At 40.0% G+C, this 22,495-nt stretch overlaps 1 protein-coding gene across 4 annotated transcripts in view; it reads right to left on the bottom strand.

Annotated features, from left to right (window-relative positions):
* Positions 1 to 150: 150 nt before the first annotated feature.
* The window catches only part of SPTBN1 (spectrin beta, non-erythrocytic 1), a 135,353-nt gene continuing 113,008 nt past the window's right edge, over positions 151 to 22,495 (bottom strand). For 3 of the 4 annotated variants that reach the window (XM_084285089.1, XM_084285088.1, XM_084285090.1), the window contains 13 exons: positions 21,319 to 21,449; positions 19,710 to 19,914; positions 19,185 to 19,559; positions 16,815 to 17,059; positions 16,271 to 16,409; positions 15,127 to 15,211; positions 13,770 to 13,966; positions 11,395 to 11,507; positions 10,643 to 10,706; positions 5,233 to 5,471; positions 3,745 to 3,918; positions 1,931 to 1,973; positions 151 to 1,587 (listed from right to left, as the gene is read on the bottom strand). In XM_084285089.1, coding sequence (XP_084141215.1) covers positions 1,372 to 1,587; positions 1,931 to 1,973; positions 3,745 to 3,918; positions 5,233 to 5,471; positions 10,643 to 10,706; positions 11,395 to 11,507; positions 13,770 to 13,966; positions 15,127 to 15,211; positions 16,271 to 16,409; positions 16,815 to 17,059; positions 19,185 to 19,559; positions 19,710 to 19,914; positions 21,319 to 21,449 — 2,226 coding nt within the window. In that variant the 3' untranslated portion in view covers positions 151 to 1,371. Of the gene's footprint in view, positions 1,588 to 1,930; positions 1,974 to 3,744; positions 3,919 to 5,232; positions 5,472 to 8,613; positions 10,707 to 11,394; positions 11,508 to 13,769; positions 13,967 to 15,126; positions 15,212 to 16,270; positions 16,410 to 16,814; positions 17,060 to 19,184; positions 19,560 to 19,709; positions 19,915 to 21,318; positions 21,450 to 22,495 lie in introns of those variants that run through there. The other variant, XM_084285091.1, reaches the window with a different exon arrangement.

Here is a 22,495-nt window from a genome sequence, read left to right as displayed (position 1 = left end):
TCTTTGGCACAGTCTGAGGGGCAGGACGAAAGGGATGGCAGGTGGGAAGTAAAGGAAAAGGAAAGGTAAGGAAAAGTGGCGAGAAAATAAGAAACTATTTCAGTATGAATTTTCACACAGAAAATGGAATTACACATTAAGACATTAGTTTCAGTGCACAGGAGAGATGACATTTTAAAATAACTTTATTTTTGATCCTCTTTCAAAATTATGTTTTAACATTATCAGAAATGAAATAAGAAACTTAACCAGCATATTTAGTTTTAAAAGCATTTAATGACATAGCATATATTTAACAGATAGGGTAAAAGTCTAGAGGTACAGTTCAATACAACTGAAAGCCAGTTCCAGTACTACTCTTGACTACAGGCCCAGTCATTGAAAGTTCATTCCTATTAAATGTAATTTTTGATTGTGCAGTAAGATGAAAATTTTTCATTACAATAGTTACAGTGACAGAAATGCACACTATGTATCAAATAGCAAGGTAATGTAGCAAAATTATAACACACAGTGCTGTAGCTGACAAGCAAGTAACCATTTGAGTAACATTACTTTTCCAGTAAATGCTTCAGTTCCACTTTTACACTTATCAATGATTTTAAAGGGTTTATTATACATCTAGTCTTATTATACTTTGTACTAGAATTATCTGAAACATACAATATAATGTATTTCGGCAAAAAAAAAAAAATTTGAAATTACAGATTATTTAAAACTGTATCAGCCTGCTAATCCATCTCATACACCAACATTCTTATCTGTCGTACTTGATGCAGAAAAGCTTCAGGTTGTGTTAATAACCAATGCCAGGATATAAATGGTTTGTCTGTAAGTTAATGCATACCTGCACTCTGTTACAGCAAAGATAATACACTATCATTTTAATAAATGTTAGAATTGTAATGGGAGGCTCTACTAGTCAAGACTCAGCATAACAACCTTAAATGGAAGTGAACGTTTTTGAAAATTTGTACATTGTTTTTTGATGTGCACAGTAGATTCGAAAGCACCGCTGCCTTGCATACCAATAGCACTAGGAGTGGGTTATTTTCCAAGACAGCCTCACAAAATTGAGGAACAGTTTAAATATTAAGATCTAATCTACATTAACTTCATTTAAAAAAAAAACAAAAACAAACCCCCAAACCTGGTCCTCCCTCTCCTACAGAAGCTGCCCAATGCACCTCATACACATTTGTAACTTTAGATTCTTTTTTTGTTGGCTTTTTATTTTAAAACGCTCTATAAATAAAAAAATGTCAATCACATTGAGGAACATGAGGCACAGAGAGTAACGTATTGGTTCTGAGCTCGCATGCTGGAATTCCACTGGAACGGTCAGAGAAGTGCAGTGTGTGGAGATGGAGTTCACTTCTTTTTACCAAAAAGGCTGAATCTTTTCTCTTTGTCTTTCTCTTTGTCTTTCTCCCTCTTGCCAGGACTGGACTCGCTGGTTATCGTGACACTGGCAGGCAGGGTCTGGGCACGGCTGGAAGCTGGAGTGCTCTGAGTGGTCGGGGACACTTCAATTTTATCAGATGAGATAGCTGATGTGATGGCCTGAATCCACGTGTTCATCTCCTCCTTCAAGAAGACCCAAAGGTAGAAAGCTGTTAAAATCCACGCACCACATTCTCTCTCTCTCATTCATTCAACACTGGAGATGGGGAATGGATAGAAGTGGGAAATTAAACACAGCCCTAACTCATCATCCGGCAGGGGCAGTCTACTACAACCTGTACCTTGTATCTGAGAAGCCCTGGTTTGTCTGTGTGAGCTTCTGAATCTAAACGTAACACACATATTCATACATGATTCAAGACCAGGAAATCAAAGTGTATCCTCAGCTCTTTCCATTTTTTTTTCCCCAGTTGTACAACAGCACAGATTCCACATCAGTAATGCATAGTGAGAAAAACAAACTTACATCGTCTTTGGCTTGGAAGAGGTATTCATTGCCATCAGTCAATCTGCAAAGAAAACCGCCATCACAAATTTAGTTTAGTAATAATCACAGTGGTACAACTCATGCTTTTTTAATTACAGTATGTAATCAGACCAAGACATATGGGACAGTCATAACATCTATATACACACAAATACACCCCAACAACTAATGTTTTAGTATCTCATACTATCATGCAGATGCAGCCACACACACTGTATTCTGGTCTCTATACATGCTTATGATAGTGGTTGTGTTCCAGTATGTCAGGATGCACTGCAGAGGGAGGTTGCCATCTTCAGCAGCCGATGACTGCTGTTTCAGTACTTGCTCTTTCAGGCAGATCTCTTCTCTTTTGGAAACGATAGTATAAAAGTTTATTCAATACTTTAAAAAGACAGAAGTCACAAACAACACCCAGAGTTTTCACTGCTTTTGTAGAAACCTGTCAAAATTCTGCAGCTGCCCTGCTGTCGTAAGTACTGTGATGGTGACTCAAGATACTGTACTGTATATTATTCATGAGTAGCTGCTGCTGCTTTCTCTGCTGATTTTACTCAGGGAGTTTAACTGGAATATAGGAAATGATTTATGTGAAGACATATTAATAAAAAAGGACTGAATAACTTCAGGCATTGAAACAAGTCAGAAGCAGAGTCAGTGGGAACGGCATTGCAGGCTTCCTGAGCTTTCCCCAGAAAATGAAAGCATTTTAAAATATATTTATGAAATGAAATTAAGTATTAATCAGTAAAATAACATTAATGTAAATTAAGACACTTGGAAGAATGTAACTATGCCTGTATTTCTTCTTTAAACAATAAAGGAAAATATTTCCAGTTTATTTTCCACTAGCCCTTTTAGTGAGAGACTTGCCTGCATGTGAGATCTACAGAGACCTCACCCCTTGCAGAACTGAGCCTCTCAGGTGTTCTCCTTCTCAGCTTGGAGAAAGAGTTTTGCCACAATGAGCCGGCATAACTCTCTGGGGAATTCTTCTAATGAGAATGAGTGAAGAAAATAAGCTACATGTACATGCAGTTACCCAAGAGACCTGATACAGGTGACAGGGAAGGAAGGGCAATTGCTTTTCCTGCCTAAGTTCATATTTGGAACACCTTATTCTTAAATTATCACTTCAGAGTTGTTTGAAATAACATGGAGGATGAATCACATAGCTGCAGGCTGTATTCAAGAAGGCTAACAGCAAGTTTCCCTAAATATGGCTTATATCAAATTTAGAGGATTCTGGCATCAATATCAACTTAATATTCCATCTTGGATTCCACAATGGGATCAGTTCATACTTTGAGTCTCCTCTGAAAGAATCACCTAACAGCTGTGTACTAGTAAAATATATATTTTTTTTACTGTGGGCACTAAAAGATTGATCATTAAAATAAACACAAGACTTTGGAAATAAAAGCTTTTTTTAAATCCTTTGAACATTAAGTACTTCATACACTTCAGTATGAATGGTCTGCAACTACATGTTCAAAACCTGAAAATGTCATTGATATCTGGAAAGTTCAGCGTTTTAAAACGCAGGCTCTTAGCTTTAGGGATACACACCTAGTCTTGTCCCAGACATAAATAAAGTGCACTGATTATTTTGATAGTGCTTGCTACCTTTGATATGGACCATGTATCCAGTGTTGGGAAGACCCTGTTCAGAAAAGCAGATTCTGCAGTTAATATTCACAATCAGTTCTTGGGCTGGATCCTGCCAATGAATTTGTCAAGTGAACATACCCACCACAACTTAGGCTAACATAAAGATGCTTGGACAGATTTACCTTAGCTTGAAGACATGCTTTTTCTTTTTATAATCGACTGCTATTTCACAGACTGCTTCTTTCAAGCTGACAGGAATCTCATTGTGGTAGGGAATGCCAGAAGCAGCAGCTTTTGAATCCTTGTAGAAGCCCATTTCTTGGTTGTTTATGACACAGTACACGTTATGCCATGATCTTCAGGACATGGAAAATAACAAAAATACGTGTCAGTCTAATGCTCTTAGTTGCAAAACTGGAGAAACCGAACACAGTGATTACATTATGATAAACAGAGACCACTTCAATCTGAGGATAGAAATACAGTATAGTATGTCCTGTGTCTGTAAAACACAGATTAAAAAAAAAATCTCTCATAAAAGCACTACTTTAAGACTTGAAGATAGAAGTCCTGACTTTGAGCCAAATGAAATACAGATTTCCAGAGCTCTCTGTGATAGCATGTTAGCATATCTTAAGAGTGGGTGGATTATTTGGCAGACTATGCAGTTTACATCCTTGGGAAAAAAACTGATTGACCTTTTAATGACTATGCTTTATTACAGAAGGAATTCTCATTGTGCTGCAAGCTAATGAACAGACTGCGTATGACATCCTTGACTGTTAAAAATGCTCTTAGAGACACCATCTACTTCATTCTCTAATATAACTATAAAGATCAATTACTAGAAATAAGAGTCTCTAGATATTAGTACTCGTGGCTGTCACTGCCCCAGAGTAGTTCTCTGTTGTGAAATCACTCTAGCTGAAGAAAATTCATGGTTGGACTGTAATGCAGCTTACTGACTCATGAGCTGCACCGAGCTCTACAGAGCACCTCAGCTCTGACCAAATCCCTCAGGTGTTGGTGTAGCTCACTACTTGCTAGTTGACACGTTTCTTTTTAGTCAAGTTATGGTTTCAAGAGCTTTCTCAGGTCAAGAAGGACCAGTGTCTGCTTTTCTACTGCAGACAGGAATCTCAAAAAATTTGCCTGTTTGAGAACTGCAGGATTGAGTCCTCAGGAATGGACTCGACTAAGGCACACAAAATCATCTTCACCCGCTTTTCTCTTCTAAGCAGATTACAGTGTAGGTGGAAAGTGCTAATGTGCAAACAGATGTCAGAAGAATATGGACATTTCTGTTCTCACACCTACATGTTTTTCTTTTCTTGTAGTAACGTACAACTCAAGAGATCTGGAATCAAATCCCACTACTGCCATGAATTCATCATGTGAAGTGGGAGAATCATGGTATCTTTATGCCTCTCTTTTCCACCTTCTAAGTGTGGCTAATACTGCATTCTCTACCATGTATCATGAGATAGCAACTTCATTGAATATACTTTTTGATCATGTATACACTGTTCCTAGAACAACATGAGCATAAGCTTGGAAAGTACTTTGGAGCTGTGAGAAGACAATAACAAGAGTGGTAACATTTACCACTTACATCTTACATCACAGTGAGTTTGGATGCAATTATATGCATTAAGCATCAAGTACTCTACCTGCTGGAGGCTTTCTTGCTGTGTGTCTCCCATTCATGTTTACGATGTAAGAAGCCTTCCATCTGAGCTGAAGGAATCTCCTGTGTTTTGGCTGGTAGGGTAGCAGCAGTCTGGGCCTGAATGGCAGCCTTGGCTTTGCGGTCTGCCGTTGGAGAAGGAACAGGACTAGACTCCTTTGAACTTGTCCTCTGTTCTGCAGCTCCATTGACCATTTCATTTGTTTCTGCAGTTTCTGCCACCTAGGAACAGTGGAAGAAATGTTCAGCTAGATGGCTCATGACACCGAGGTTTCTTGCAGTTAATCTGTTCCCCTGCACAACGTGGCTGTGTATAAACTTTGCCTGGAGAATGACACAGGCCAATAAAATCTTTCTCACATTCCATGGAGACACAGAAGGCCAAGGAAATTAGAAGGTATGAATGGATTAGTATTCATTTTATAGGTGGAGAGACAGGAATATAAGAACTGCTAAACTTCACAGTGTGAGTTTTACTGTGCTTTGCTCTGCTAGTCAATTCATATTCTTTTATATATTGTTATTCCTAAAATGAGAGCATTCAGTTCTGTTGCTAAGTGCTCAAATGTTTGGAACAGTAACAATCACACTTTCTGCGAACCTGAGAGGAACAGTAGAAGTTATACACATCAGCCACCTTAAATACATTTATAACATTACTGGGGCATAAAAAGTCTATAAAAGGTATTAGCTATATGTCAACAGAAAAATATGTCAAAATTGCCCAGGAGCATTTACAAAAATTCGCAGAATTTGTTTCTGTAAACGCTCCTTTCCCACTTTCCCCATTCCCCTAGTGACACAACAAAATCAAAACATGCAGAAATTAGAGAGATTACACCATGCATTTCATCTCCACCATCTCAGTTAGGATATTGGATCTTAAAGACAAGGGAAATGAGGTCATATGTCATTTTATCACGGTCTTTTTCAGACTTTCATTATTAGGTGGATTGGATTTTTGTTAAAGGAACTGAAAACCACCACAGTCACACAACATCACACAGCTATTTACCCCCAAACAAAGACAGAACCAAGGCCTTGCCCATCACTTGCTTTGTTGATCGCGTTGCCTGTCGCACTGTGATCGAGATAGCCTAGAGAGCAGCCATGTTTCCAGCAGCTCTGACTGGTCAAGCTGTCGACGTCTTCAGGAGCCATTCATCCAAAAATCATTTAAATTGGAATCCTAATGGCTATACACTTTGGAAATGCAGCTTGGTCCCAGTTTTTTTGTTTTTTTTTTTTGTTTTTTTCTTGTACCATTACTTTAACATGTAGAGCCATTTGGTAGCAGCTCAGGAGTTACACAACCAGTGTGTATTATTATTATTAGCAAGTTACTAAAGCTTAGTGCTGCTAATGCTCTAGTAGATTACAAACATTCTGGACTGTTTTTATGCAGACAAGCAGGTATTTGTGAATGGCACAGTAATTAGACATTCCCACTTCTGCAAAAAGCCCGGACAATTCAAAAGCAGCCGAATTATTATGCAACAAACCAAATTTTGCCACCGTTGTCTAAAGCTTCTTGCACCTGCCAAGTATACATTGTTGTACCTCACACCTTTGTACCTCAGATATTGACCTAGAAAGACCTAAGTGTCAACTTGCTATGAATATGGGAAGGGTTGGTTAACTGCCTTTAAGCAATCTAAATCTCCAGAGTACAGACACTACATCACTGAAACAGGGAAAGAATCACAGCTCACATTCCACTTCAAGTCATATCTCTATTTTACTCTGTCCCTAAAGACATGTAGCCTTACAGCCTAGTTATCAGAAGGAACATCTACCCTGCACTGAAGATCTATCTAGTGTTATCCAGCTGGAGTAAAAATCAATGATGCTGCTTCTTCAAACTTAGGTTAAGTCAGAGCCATCAAACCCTGCTATTTATATTCAAATCTCAAAATAAAACAAAAACGTTGATTAAAGAAGGGCAGGAGGTGGGGGCAATAAATAGATGAGACTGAAGATTATCCAAACATTGCCAGCACTGCTGCTGCAACACAGGTAGTGAAATACACAACCAGTGATTCACCAAAGAATGCTTAATTAATTAATCACCACGAGCACTGATCAATGGCCAACATACCACATTAAAGAAAAAGGAGAGCCCTTTGAAAATTTTACTGACCACTGACTGTTACTGAACTTCAAACATACTCTTTTAAACTGACAGGATCCCTGTCTGAGATACACGAGGCACTTGTGAACAGCAATAAAGAATTACTGCAGACTTGTATAGTCTGCATGCTACATAGACCACAGTTGACTCAGCACAACTACCCAGAACTACCTATTAGCTAAGCCAATGTGGAAAGTAGGATGTTTTCTGTAGTGATACAGACAAGACATGAAAATATTACAGATTTTGGGGTACCTGTAATGATTAATCTGAAGTAAAACAGACAAGTTCCATAACAGCAGCCACTGCACAGCTACTTAAAATGTTTTTATGGTAAGTAACATGTAATTCAGTGCTGCAATCTACAAGCCTGCAGTTTTAAATGGTAACTGCCAACTCTAATTACACAATCAGACCTGTAAAATCTACTTAAAATGCTGCTGATTGTAAAAGGGCTATGAAAAGCTTTATTGATGCTCTTTCAGGTTTTATTTCCTTTCCATGTGTTATCTACAATTAACAGAAAACAAGCAAAATAAATCTGAATCATAAACAGGTATGCAAAGAATGTGTCATGAAAATAGAGAAAAACAGGAGCTAAACAAATTTTAATGGAAACATGCATTGGGCATGCAAAGACAGCGCAACAGAGGACAAACATTAATAGCAAACTGTACTGTTACAACAAAACAGTTATCACGTACATGAATACAGTTTTCTTAATTGTGACTGAGAGGTTAGTTGCAAGTTCTTTAGTGGCTAGAGACTACTCTTGAGGTATATTTAAGTCAGGACTGTATAACATGCAACAAGACAGCTGGTGACAATGACTGGAGACATTCCTTTGATTTTCATAGTGCTTGAAGCAACATTAAGTACAGGTCATCAACTTAAGTCTCTGCACCACAGCTTAAATAATAGACATATTTGCCTTTTCAGATGCAAATGGACGACAGCTTGTATATTGTTCTGGCATAAGTAATCATTTTAATGTTTTAAGCCGGAACCATAGACCATACTGAATTGGTGAAATCTTACACTTCTTGTGCCTAAAATGATGACCTTAACTGATGACGTAATTAATTTTTCTTAATCATGTATCATTTCTATATAGAAGTGGACTAATGCAAGTAAAAACATGTATCTATATAAATTACCTTTACAAACTTTTAGCCAGAATACATCTGAAGGCTTCTGAAACTGTGGTATCTGAAGCTACAGCTAAACTGCTCTGAGAACTGTCATACTCTTAAAGGCACACAGACCCAACACTGGTGTAAATAGTCACCAGATCATTTGCATGATTTTATATGAAAATTTAAAAAGCATTAAGAATATATATCTTGTTATCCTGACAAAAGAAAAAAAACATGCATCATGAAGTAGAAAGACAAGTTACAGTAAAAGTACAATTACTGAAGCACATCCTTTCAACCACCTCTCTTATGAGCTTAGCCAATACAGAATGATATAGCTGCACTGCTCAGCTGGTTGTCAGAGAAAATCTGACCAACTACAGCATATTTCATGCCTCAAGTCAGAAATAATACAGCTGTGTACATCTGATGTATTGCAACACAAGATTCAGTGAACTGACCTAAAAAGCTCTCATGAAAGACTGTGAAGTGTGGATGGCAAAGATTAACATGGAAATGCATTATGTATCATGGTAATGAAATAAAAAATGAAGCAAACGGGTGATGTATAAGACTGTGGTAACCAGCAAGGTGATAATGATCTGGGATTCATATTCCTTGCCACAACTACATATAATTTCATAAACATTAGAATGTAAAACACTCATCTCACTTCCTCATTAATACTGAGGATGAACTGAAAGGCTTTATTTAAAAGAAAGAAAAAGACAGAACTGCTTATTACCCAACAGTGTTAACAGAGTCTGTGTGAAGACTCAGAAGTAACTGGGATGGATGACCTGAAAGGTAAGCGTATGCTAAAAGGCAGTTCCTCCCAGAGTCCTAGACTGGGACCTTTATTTCCTTTGCGGTAATGGTAGAAGTTCTAATACCTGCTGATGTGAGCCTGCCAGGAGCCCTTCTTGTGTTTACTATGATCTCAGAGAGTGAGGTTCAAAAACATGACAGAGAAGTGCCAGTTTTTACTACAATTCAGAGCATCAGTTGGAACAAGCAGGCTTTGCAGGAAGGTAATGAAGAGATAGGCCAGTTTTCAACTACTGTGTTGCTTTAAATAAACATACATATTTACTGTTATTTCTATGGCTGCACATTTAAGAGTATTGGCATGCATCCTGACTCCACTAGAACCTCCTCTGTTAAGAAGGAATGAATTGACAATTCAGCCTAGATCTATAGAAAATACAGAGCTGGGATCTTAGACCAATGTACTTTATTTCACTTTCAAAGAAAAGTGTCACAATCTCTCAATAAGGGTCTGCATCCTAATCTCATTTGTACCACTGTAGCTCCAATGTCAGTCAATGGAACTGCTGTTGCGTAAATTCTCCAAGGGAAAATGGGGCCCCAAAACAGATAGTCAGCAAGATCACAACTCTTCAGAAGGACTAAATTCCAAGATAAATCTAGAAACTATGTTTTATTGGTTTATTTCATGTTTATTTTTATCTGCAGTCAATGAATCCATCTGCATGGAATGTTATAAAGCTAACCTTAAGGCTTTTAATTTGTTGGTAGTTACAACACTCCCCTCCCTCCCAGCCTTTTCTACTGAGCTCACTTGTGTGTATTGTCTTTGGCCTTGTGAATAACTCACTTTCTAAAGCAGCTGATTTAATAATGTTGCCGTGCTGAAACCTGTTAGTATAACTCGATGCGTCATACCTGTCAGATTCTAGTTCTCTTCTTCATTAGGATGTAATCTCATTAAATCTCAATTACTCATATAAAAGACGGTTTAGCTGGAAAATCTTAATACTATTAATGACATGAAAAACTCACAGTAAATAACATGAAATAAATGTGTCACCTTAAAGCAACTGAGTGTCAGTGAGGATACTGAAATAAACAAGGATTAAAGTGAAACAAAATATATCTCCAAGGGGCTGCTAATTAAATAAAATCAACCGATGGGAAGGAAGAGAAAAGCAGCAGGGAAATCTGAAGCCAAAAGATTAAACCAGAACCAGTAAACCATACTGAAAAAAGGTGTCTTTTGCTGCAAATGTTTCTGTATGTCACAGTCCAGACCATGATCGGTCATTGGCTGTCCGTCTGCTAATAAAGTTTTTGTAGTTTTGGTAGGTTTGGGAGCGGTAACTAACCCGTGGAGATTCCTGGTCTGATGGCAAACCATTTTGGGAAACCTGTTCTCCTTTTGTTCCATCCCTGTTGAGAAAGGAAAAAGAAAAGATACTAAGTTCTTGAAAGTCACAGATCTTTTTCACAAAAAAAAAAAAAAGATTTTCCTACTGAATTTTGCGTATCTCAAATTCAAGCAAGCTCTTAAAAACTGCCAAGTCATCTGTTAACAACACCATAAAAGCATTGCCTTTAAAAGGTTTCCACTTGCAAGGGCAGAAGCCTACTGCAATAAAGAAATGCCCAGCTGAATAAATCCAATGCTTAAGTGTGATCAAAATAGGCTTTCATGACGGTTACCATCTCACAAAGTCTACTCCTGTTATACACATAATTTCATAAATGTTAATGTTACATGGACACAGCTTAAAATCCATCCATAACAGATGCTCATTAAAGGAAAAAGCAAAGATTGTTCAGAAATTTTAATTAATAACACACAGGGTGTATAAGGTGTATAAACAGCACTTTTACTTGAAGGCCAGGTACGTCTTAACAGTAGGAACTGCTTCATGGTGAAAAATTGGAACATTCAACCTAGCAGTGAATTGAGATCACTGGGAAAGGTCCCCATCAGCTACATCCATGAAGTCTTCTAAAAAGGGTCACATCACAAAACCACGCAACCTCCAGCCTCCCCCTTTACAACACATCTTCATCCTGAGAATCCTGACACGTGAAGCATGCAGTTCAGATTCCTGCATCATGGGCTTACCATTGCTGCTGGGAGTCTGCATCCTCTGCAGCCTTTGGGCTTGGCTCTGGAGTAGGCGGCTGTCTCTTCCTCTCCTCTTCCTCCTGTTGTCGACGTACTTCCAGCAGTTCCAACTGAGAAATGAAACATTTTTGTGCATGTTAAAGCACTGCATCTCAGTCAATTTTCAGGGGCACTACTAGAAATGAAGAACAACACTTTGTTGGGTTAAAAACTGGCTGGGTAGCCGGGCCCAAAGAGTTGTGGTGAATGGAGTTAAATCCAGCTGGAGGCCAGTCACTAGTGGCATCCCCCAGGGCTCAGTACTGGGGCGACTCCTCTTCAATATCTTTATCGATGATCTGGATGAGGGGATCGAGTGCACCCTCAGTAAGTTTGCAGATGACACCAAATTAGGTGCGTGTGTCGATCTGCTCGAGGGTAGGAGGGCTCTGCAGGAGGATCTGGACAGGCTGCACCGATGGGCTGAGGTCAACTGCATGAAGTTCAACAAGGCCAAGTGCCAGGTCCTGCACCTGGGGCGCAATAACCCCAAGCAGAGCTACAGGCTGGGAGATGAGTGGTTGGAGAGCTGCCAGGCAGAGAAGGACCTGGGAGTGATGGTGGATAGTCGGCTGAATATGAGCCAGCAGTGTGCTCAGGTGGCCAAGAAGGCCAACGGCATCCTGGCAGTGAAGCAGTGTGGCCAGCAGGGCTAGGGAAGTGATCATCCCCCTGTACTCGGCTCTGGTGAGGCTGCACCTCGAGTACTGTGTTCAGTTTTGGGCCCCTCGCTACAAGAAGGACATCGAGGTGCTCGAGAGAGTCCAGAGAAGGGCGACGAAGCTGTTGACAGGTCTGGAGAACAAGTCCTACGAGGAGCAGCTGAGGGAGCTGGGGTTGTTGCAGAACAAACAGCTTGGAAAAGAGGAGGCTCGGGGGTGGCCTTATTGCTCTCTACAGGTACCTTAAAGGAGGCTGTAGCGAGGTGGGGGTTGGTCTGTTCTCCCACGTGCCTGGTGACAGGACGAGGGGGAACAGGCTAAAGTTGTGCCAGGGGAGGTTTAGGTTGGATGTTAGGAAGAACTTCTTTACTGAGAGGGTTGTGAGGCATTGGGATGGGCTGCCCAGGGAAGTGGTGGAGTCACCATCCCTGGAGGTCTTTAAGAGACGTTTAGATGTAGAGCTCAGTGATATGGTTTAGTGGAGGATTGGTTAGTGTTAGGTCAGAGGTTGGACTGGGTGATCTTGGAGGTGTCTTCCAACCTAGGTGATTCTGTGATTCTGAGAAACAGAGTTTGAATCAGACACCCTACATTGTGAACAACACCCTACGTTTTTCTGAAACTTTACTGAAATTAAAGTTTATTGGCATAAAATTTGAAGGGACAGGTCTTTAAAAGTATTAATTATTTAAAGTTTGTTGCACTGGATATGGCACTAAGTCACAGAGCATCAGACTCGAACATTAAATGGAGTTCCTGTGCAGTTGCTTGCTATGTCCAGGTATCTTACCTAATTCATTTCATTAAAACAAAAAAGAAAAAGAAAAAGAAAAACAAAACAAAACAAAACAAAAAAGCAAAGTATCCCAAGCTATCAAAATATTTAAAAGTGACATCCTCTTGTCTGCTTGACATACACAAAAGTAAAATGTTTCACATCGGAATCCCTGAAATTGACCATCAAAATAAAAAACAGCTTGCTTTTTGAAGATGCTATGAAACTCCAATTCACTGTCTGCAGCTGTGATGTTCAGTGAGTGTTAAAAATCAAGCCATTTCAATTTTAGTGTCTAAAGATTGTTCTCTAGAGATACTCTCCAAGCATTAATTACTGCCATTTCAGCTCTGATGAAAATGGTTTTTGGTGTTTTTTTGTTTGTTTTGTTTTGTTTTGCTTGTGTATTTCTCGGGGAAAATATAGCTTTGCACTGGAGGCCAAAACACAACAAACATTTTTGTTGAACTCCCCTCGCCATGCTGTCCTCTTGAACTGAAAATATTTTCAAGAGTTTGGATCTGGGTTTTTGTTCCTCAGCATCTCCCTTCCCTTTTAGCAGTATGGCCTATACATCAGAGAGCCAGGGCAAACCACTCCACTCTAGAATTTGCTTCTGGGTCATCACTCCTGGGCCTCCGACAGCTCTTGTAGACTACTAAGGTCATTTACCACTTAAGCTCTCTTTGCAGGCTGTTGAGCTCAAATGAACCTAAGAGGGTTTTAGCACTGTTGGGAACATGAAACTTCAGGCCCTGGGTGATCAGCCTTGGTTGGCCCTCCACAGCATCAACAAATGGAGATGAGGTTGGTGGTATTGGGAAGCTACTAGGAACAATCAGCAGACACCACAATGGGAATGGCCAAGAGGAGTTCTTCTTGTCTAAAGCACTCACCGTGGTCAGTCTTTCCAGTGCTGCAAATCTCTCATCCCAGGTAGCTGCAGATTTCTCAAATGCTTCATGCCGCTTGATTAATTTTTCCACTTCATCAACACTTTGACCTATTTCACGACTGGATAGGTAGGGCTCCTGCCCCAGCAGCCAGGCCTCAGCCACACTCGCGTCTCTTGAAAACTGATGCACCTCCAAAACTGAGTAAAGAATGTACAGACATCAGTGCTATTAATGTCAAAAAGGGCATCATGAAGGTATTGGGCATTTTCAGAATTTACTTTAAAACAGCTGGGGGAAAAAACAAATGTATTCGGCTAAGTGTTTTCCTTAACTAAGTTCACTGAAATTAACAGTAAAAAGACAGAAATTTCTCATGTTGGCTCTGCTTTGAGGAAAAACAAAAGTTAAGGCCCACCTTTATTTCTTCTGCAGACTATTTCATTTTCTAATTGCAGTGTCTCCTTTCTGTTCTAATCTGCTGTTACCTAGTAACTTCACAGATGAAATTCTGTTTTCTGCTGTTTTTCTTCCTCACTCTGGCCTGTCAACCAAACAGCTAGACTGAAGGCTGCAAGCCTGTACTTCAGGCTTGCCTACAATGCTACAGTTCCAGGTTTCCTTCCAGCTGAAAAAAGCTTCCACAGCTTTTGTGAATGAGATTGCAAAACAATTTTGATGAAGAATATGGTTCAACCACCCAAACTCAGGGACAGGCACTCGTGATTCTTTTTCTTAAAGCCTGCTGAGACTCAGAAAGAATGAATAAAGTACACAGAGCAGCCCAGAACTCCACAAAATGATTACACTGTGCTGTACATTTTGAGATGCTCGAAGTTCATGTGTTGGTAACTGTCTGCTGCAAAGCCTTCAGTCCATATGCGTTACAGAAAACCTTGTTAGAGTATCTGAACTGTGTTGTTTCTGGTGTAAAAACTGGAAAATGCTCTAATATTTAAAAGTGCATCTTTTGTCAATAAACTCATTAACTTGGCCTCTCAGACAATGCTGGTATGTTACATGTGTAAGATAACAAAGCTTTACTTCCCCATATTTTTTGTCAGTACATCCTTTGTAGAAAAACAGTTGGAATGTGACATCTGCAAAACCTGGTGCATCTGTTTCACCTAGCTCCAGTTTTGGTCATACAGAGTAAGACCTTTAGGGCAGGTTTCTTTGTTTCAAGTTCTCAGTTATTTTACAATTAACAGACATGATTTTTTCAGTTAGTACAGTACAAAAACACTTTCAAGTGATGAAAAAAATAAAAAAGGAGTTTCAAGTTTTTTAAGTGCTCAGAAAGACACAGTGAAGAGAGTTAGATATGGCCCTGCCAAGAAAAATGCGAGGACATCCTTACTCAGTCTCAGCCACTCCCATCTGTCTTCCCATTTGTCAATCATTTCTTTTCTTTTCTCTGTCAGCTGCAGTAGCTTTTCCTTGATCTGGATTTAAGAGGAGAATGCAGGACTGTTACATAAGCATTAGGCAGCACGGTCACCTCACCACACTGTGTAAGCTGGTATCACAAGCAAAAGGCACTGGCATTTACTGACAGGATACATTGTGCTGGATTGTCAGGAATGACTTAAAAAAAAAAAAAAAGCCATTGTATTCATGTTTTTCCTTTGAAATACAAATAAATATGACATTTACATTAAAACACTACAAACAAATCTAATGGTACAACCATGCAGTGTATCTTCCACTTTTTTTATTAATAGATGTGCATATATAAATGTGCTACCTGTGCTACCTGAAGCTACTTGTGCTAACAATGACATGCCAACATAAGCACTATATCATTCACAGGGTGAATACTGGCTAGCAAGATCTTCCAGTTCCTGAGGAAATGTTACTCTGAGGCTGCTCCGCAGCACTTATGTGTAACACAAGCACAGAAAACATCACCTCCCCAAGTGGGCAGTCTTATGATATTTGGCTATCCTCCCTCTGCAAAAGGGAGACAGGAAGAAACAAGGGTTGAGCCTCTATCCTTTGGCCTAGTCAAATCAGAAAATAAATCAAGGCCTTAGGCAGTCAAGTACATTTCTCTTGTAATATTCCCTGGATTTACTCCCTGTGAACTTTTTCCCGCTCCTTCCCCTAGCAGGCCTCTTCATAAGCATTCCAGCTGCCCTCAGCAAAATTCAGGATGCCTCTCAGTTGTCTCTGCTCTTGCTCTAAGAAATCACCTTTCCAAGCACAGCTATCCCAGAGACAGCTCTCTGCAGACTGAATGCAACAGCTTCTTTGCATTTCCTGGACTGACAGGGATACTTTAAATTTTGGTGTCATCTCTGCTCCCCAACGTGAATCCACAGCATTAAATCTTACACTAGTTTCACAATAGCAAGTAACTGCAATAGTCCCTGAAGTAATGCATGTCATTATAAAAATGCACCTTATTAATCCATAAATTTCACAATGCAAGTTTCTCTAGCTGAAAAGGAATCTATAGGCCAGCTGCACTGCAGTTGTTACCCGTTCAGTAAGTACAATACCTCCTCTGATGCGTAGTGTTTTCTTGCCAGAAGAGATTTGCCGAGCTCAATACAGGTAGTAAAGCTGTCATTTCGGGCATCGATTTCTGCTTTGATCCCCTGGTGATTGTTCATTAGCAGTTCAACAGAGGAAACATCCCTAAAATAGTCAATCCATGGTTCAGAAACATGTATTTAAAATTTAACAGCTGCTACATTAAAAAATAAATAAATCTAACCCAGAATGGTATGATACAAAATTTAATTCCTAGGTCGTCTTTGTAGTTCAGGAAACAGGGACTTTCAGCAGCCTTTCCATAGGGACAGCACCATTGTATTGTCAATTGGGGGTCAGATAAAGAAATTTGTGGGACATTGCCATTACTTCAGCAGCCCCCAGCCTCTGCTGGGCAGCAATACATAAGAGCAAGCTGCCACAACACCATCCCATTTTTTCAGCCACTCTTTCAATTTCTGGCTCAACAACACTGAGTGTTATAGATGTTCCTCAGCTGACCTGCAGCCTTATCTTCTGCATGATACTACAAAAGGTATTCCACATTACCTTGGCTTTTCCTGGGCTTCGATCTGCCGGATAACATCTTCCATCCAAAGCATGAGATCCCGAACCATGCTGAAGAAACGGAATTTGTCTCCTGTGTCCACCAGTCTAACCCTGCGGCCCTCGCAGGCATCCAACAGTGCCTTCCAGGCTTCTAGGACCTCATTTTCCCTCTTCTGGATGTCATCAGCTTTGTCCCCAGCATAGGCAGCCTGAAGGCGTGCAGCATCCTCCTGCAGCTGTCTCACCTGGCATGTGTTTGTAAGAGATAAATGAATCAACATTTGGGTATTACTGAGTATCAAATATGGGGGCATTTTAGCTGCTAATTCAAAATTGGAATGGCTTTCTGAAGTAATTGTCAATATTAATTGTCAATATATGTGGTCTGTCAGTACTAGAAAGGTTTATTCTATTATTCAGTCAGTATATCTCTACAAGAATGTTTCTTAGAGAAGTCAGTGGGTCAAAGGACCCCGAAGATTTGCCACTGCTTAAGCCTCGTGTAAAACTGGATGGCAATATAAAGTGACTGTTTAATTCCAGGGCAAAAGGGGACCATTTTCATCGTCAAATTTTCTTCCTCCCACACAAGTGAGAGAATACCACTCAGGAACTCCCATATCAAAACCATTATTCTAGCTGACATAGAGATGGTTTTTCAAAAATGTAGATAATGACTTCAAACAGTAGAAATTTAGAAATTCAAAGATCCTTCTATTATTAGAAATCTCTTTTCCTTACAAATGCTCTCTTGGAACATCAAATGCTATTTCTTGTCTGTATCACATATTTTCTGAGCCAAGAAACACTGTATTGGGTCTTTTCTTAATCATTTTATCATTTTAGAAAGGTTTGATTATGAAATTAAATGGTGTTCTAGCTACAGGCACACAGATCCTGCCACTACCATGCTGATCTGTGGTGGTACTCCAGCAGTTTCACCCCAGAACTATCCTAAGTGCTTTCGACATAGCTCAGTGCTATGATTACCTATTCCCTCATTTAGGTCTTGATTCTAATCACCTTTTTGAGAGACTGGGATTGGTGTTTTGTGAATGTCTCCCATTTAATGTATAAAATCTACAGCTTCCTCAAGCAAAACTCTTGAAAAATCAAATGGTTGCTACACCCTCTTTATTCTAGTGTAAACAACTATGTAAATTGCAACATAATCAAAATCTGGCAGGCAGTTAGTCATAAAAGCTTTCTTTTCTGACCTACTGAGATAAATGCAGCTAGTCGTAATTCCTCCATTCCTTAAGCAACTTGTTTCTTTCCAGAATTCTCATTTTGGCAGTTGAACATTGGTGTTTTTTGTTTTTGTTTTTGTTTTTGTTTTTGTTTTTTAATTTAGAATCCCATGTGTGCTGTATGAACAGCTGCCTTCTTCTATTTAACGTACCTTGGCTTCAGAAGATAAAGAATTAGATCAAGTTTGGCTGCTTTTAAAGACCTTAGCCTGGACAAATCCCCTCAGACTGCTATTAGGATGCATTATAAAAAGCAATATTCAAGTCAGAAAGCCTAAACCCATAACCGAGTCAGAAAGCCTCTTGGTAGGTCTACAGACTGGCTTTGCCTCTCAGAAAGCAAAAAGTGCCTAACAGAGGAGATATCTAAAGATTTTTTTTTAACAAGCTTACACATCCCTTACACATTCCTTCTGCTGGCATAAAGAGCAAGCAAACGTAAGGTGGCTTTCAGCACAACTAATATATATTCTACTCAAGAAAAACATTAAGAACAGAAAAACCTGAAACCTGCATTTCATCTTACCTCTGGTATATTAAAAATTCTTGACAGACTTAGTATCTGTTCATTGTCTTTCAGAAGTTGCCTGAAGAGACACTATCTGAAGTCAAATGATTATTTTTCTTTGAATGTAAACTATTTTCCTACCATATCTGCCATGCAGTGTCCTACTAATGGTGCTGCTGCTTGGGGAAATCAGAAAAAGCTTCTCTGGGGAACTGGTGTGTTATCCTCACACCTCCCTATCCATACTCTATTCCTCAGACTGGTAGGAGACATCACAACTTTTTGCTTTACTTCAAATCAATTCAGAATTCCTCTGCATTTATGAATTCTTCTCCAGCCAAGGGAATGACTTTATTCCAAGATGGAATAAAGTTCAACAGGCAATTATCTGTGTATTCAGAAATCCACTGATTTCTGTTTTAGGGAAACTAATTAACCTAATGCAAGAACAGAGAAGCAGAAAAACAGATAAGAAAATGATCCATAGGAACTTATACCCATAGGAATACACTTGGCAAGCAGCTGCCAGCACTCTGTCTCCCAGCCACAGTGGGGGCAAGAGCAGTGGAAGCACTCTTCAGCCACAGACCGTGTTGTTCACTTGCTACACACCTGGGTACCGAGCGCCTGGATATCGTGTTCAAATGTAGTGTGCATTCTCTGTAGTGTTTCCACTGTGTTTTGGTCTCTACCAAGCTCTTCTGGCAGTTTCTTGTGTTTGTCTTGAATGCGTCCTAAGATTTCCTTGGCATCATGGTAAAATTTGTGCAGTTCATAAGAGGCTGCTAGAATTTGTGTTCTCGTGTCAATGAGCTCCAGGAGATCAGCCCAGGCCTCATTAAGACCATCCTTCCACTCTGCAATTGTTGCAGCATCCGAATGTCCAGAATTGATGAGTTCGTCTGCCATGTGGTTAACAGTATCAACACGTTCCTGTCCAATGTTTCCAGTGTCTCGGGCAAATTCCCGGAATCGCTCCTGTAGCATCTGAAACACAGAGAAACGGATTCATGCAAGGCTGTATTTGCAAAGTGATCTGAGCAAACCAGTCAAACCAACCACCCATTTATGTGAATCATCTACATGTGTGCAGCCTCCAGAAAAAGGTCAATCTGCAGCCACATCTGAAGACCTTACCGTTACATGCTCATAGTCCTGTCCCAGCTCATGGGATCCTGCCACCACCTCCCTTTCAGCAATCCACTGCTCCAGGTCATCCACCTCTCGGTTAAGCTGGAAGAGCCTGTGTCTCTCATCCAGTTTGCCTCTTCTCTCTTCAGCTAGATCCTTCAGGCCTGCATACAGCTTATCCACTTTGGACTGGCGCATGCTGATACGCTCACTGAAAAATAACAAAGAGCATCAAGTCCTCCCTATCTTTTTTACAAATAATATGAGTAGACTGAAAAAAACTTCAAAGAATAAAAATCACGCTTGAGATATGTAATCGCCAGAATGTGTGCCTGCCGTATGCAGGAATTTGGCTCAGACACCCTTAACCAGCCTTCTGCTGGGATAGCTGGCTGCACTAGCTGGAAATCTCTTCTGCCCTGTACCTGTACCCCCGCTGACTTTAGAGAGTGATGCTGGGAACCATGACTTCCTTTTGTTTGACCACAGATCATACCAGAGCCTTCTCCCATAATGACAGGAAGGATTTGAGCTGCTGAGGCAAGAAGCATTTCATTTTTATTTAAATTCTGCTTCAAAGTTCAGAAGCACTGATGTGTTTTTTTTTCTCACTCTAAAGCTCAGCATTTCCAAAAGTGATTAATGTTTCTGTTGCCATTATCTTTCCATATATTTTGTCTGAGCCACATAGCCCTGTCAAATTGCCTTCCCTCTGCCATATGAAGTCAATTATGTTATTGCAGTGGGCTCAGCCAGGAAATCCACTCTCATCAGAAATTAGGATGACCACAAGAGAGTGCTTTTGAGTTAAATAACAATCTTCCACCAGGGGCAAAGAGTATCTTGCCTAAGATTGTTCTATCTTCCTATCTGCAAAGGTAGAGCAGTTACACAAATCAGCCTCATCATCAAGTCATCCCCACAGTCAAATCCAATGGGGAATTCTGTTTGCTTAGCTGCAGCTCTTACAATGAAACAGCTCTTACGCTTCCTGAATTCTCTCACAGGGAAACCTGTTTGAGAAAGTTGAGATAAATTAACCAAAATCAAGATGCTACTATGCCTATGTTTAAAGTATGAGATTCAAGCATGAATCTCATACTATGAATCTGAGATTCAAGTCTGAATTTCTACAGAAATCTCACAGGAGTAGATCTCAGGGAGCACTGCCCTAAGACAAAAGGATAAATAACTGTCACCCTATGATCTGGACATAAAGTTGTCTGAAAGAATAAATAAGGATCTTTGTCTCTCAGGATTGTTATACCTCTGTACAGCTCAGCAGTGCTGGCAGATCTGACACTGCTAGTCTGTATAAAGGGCACAAGGGGCATTTATTGAAGGTGCACAGTGCTATCCAGAAGTCAGGAGCTGTACATACTGACCTTGCTCAGGGCAGAAAACTGCACCCAGAATCCTGGTTCTCCTAAAATCCTGTCTCTGGCCAAATCAGTGTGGTCCAACATGCATCTCTAATGAAACTGAACTCAGCTTCCCCTGTACAAACTCCTGAGTTATCTTCTCTTTACTGCAGTCTTTGTGTGTCAGAACAAGCTAGTGAAGTGATTGAACTACTAAAAGAACTCATGATACAATTAAAAACAGCAGTTAATACCTTTCAGGGTGATTATCTGCCACCAAAGTTCTGCTGGTCTTTGAAAGCTGGTGCACAGTCTCAGCATAGTCTTCTACAGCCTGTTCCAAAATCTGGTGCTTCTTCAACATGGATACTGCACTCTGTTCATCCTGTTAATGGTGACAGAAAATGACAATCCATTCTCCTACTCCAGGGCAAGACCCCATATAGCAAGTTCATCTTGGTGCATTAGCAAAGAGCAGTAACCAGGAAGATTTATAAAGGACTGCTCCCAGCTCCCGATGACTGTAAATTAACGGTTGAGTTCACAGTAAATGGTACCCACAGAAAGCAAAATGATGAGTAAAAAAGCATGAATACAACAACCCCTCTGAGATACAGAACAAGATTACATCAGCTGCGCACTAAGCATGTTGAATTTCCTCTTCTATGAAGCTTGTTGTGTGTTTACACACTGCTGACTACACAGGGCTCAGAAAAATGAACAGTTTTAGGCACAAGGCTTGTTAGGCTTTTCGGCTACTGACTGGATAAAGACAAGAAAACTTAACTAGCTCATGCCAAAGGATTCTCCACCAAAGTGCCTGGGGAAATTCCAATCAAAACTTTTTATGTGTTGTTATGATTAAGAAAGAAAACAACTCTCAATGTTACACGGTATTGTCAATAAGCCTTTTCATTAACATATTTTTCATGATGAGCTGCTGATGTTAATAGTCCTTTTCATTTGCATTGCTTAGATATAAAAAAGAAAACAAATCCTTGCTAACTGACGACTGAACACCCATGAGTGTTATACTGATACAAAGCTGAGTTTGATTTTATCAGGTTAATGAAGGTGCTGTGTTTTTGTAAATAACAAATAAGATACAGCATACTAACACATACTTGCCAAACTACTGAAAAATAAATGTTCAACTAGTTTGGTATGGTCTGATGCTGTTCAGGTTTCACTGTGCTGGGAGTAAAGACAGGCCTGCAGCTGACAACTAGTGGCTTCCACTGAGCGACCACCAGGCCTACTTCACAGATAGGTGCACTGTGCTGTCCCCAGCGATTCCGCACTGCTGGAAGTGTTGCCCTAACAGGACTGCATTAGCACATCTGGCTTTGCAGCAAAGGAGAACACACAGTTGCCATCCACATTCTGAGGCAGCTTCAGTATAGCAAGATCTATCCTCCACACTACCCAAGA

This window comes from Netta rufina, assembly GCF_964035555.1.
Source record: "Netta rufina genome assembly, chromosome: 3".
Lineage (NCBI taxonomy): Eukaryota > Metazoa > Chordata > Aves > Anseriformes > Anatidae > Netta > Netta rufina.
The sequence above is the reverse complement of the archived record's forward strand: the minus strand, read 5'-3'. Positions and strand labels throughout refer to the sequence as shown.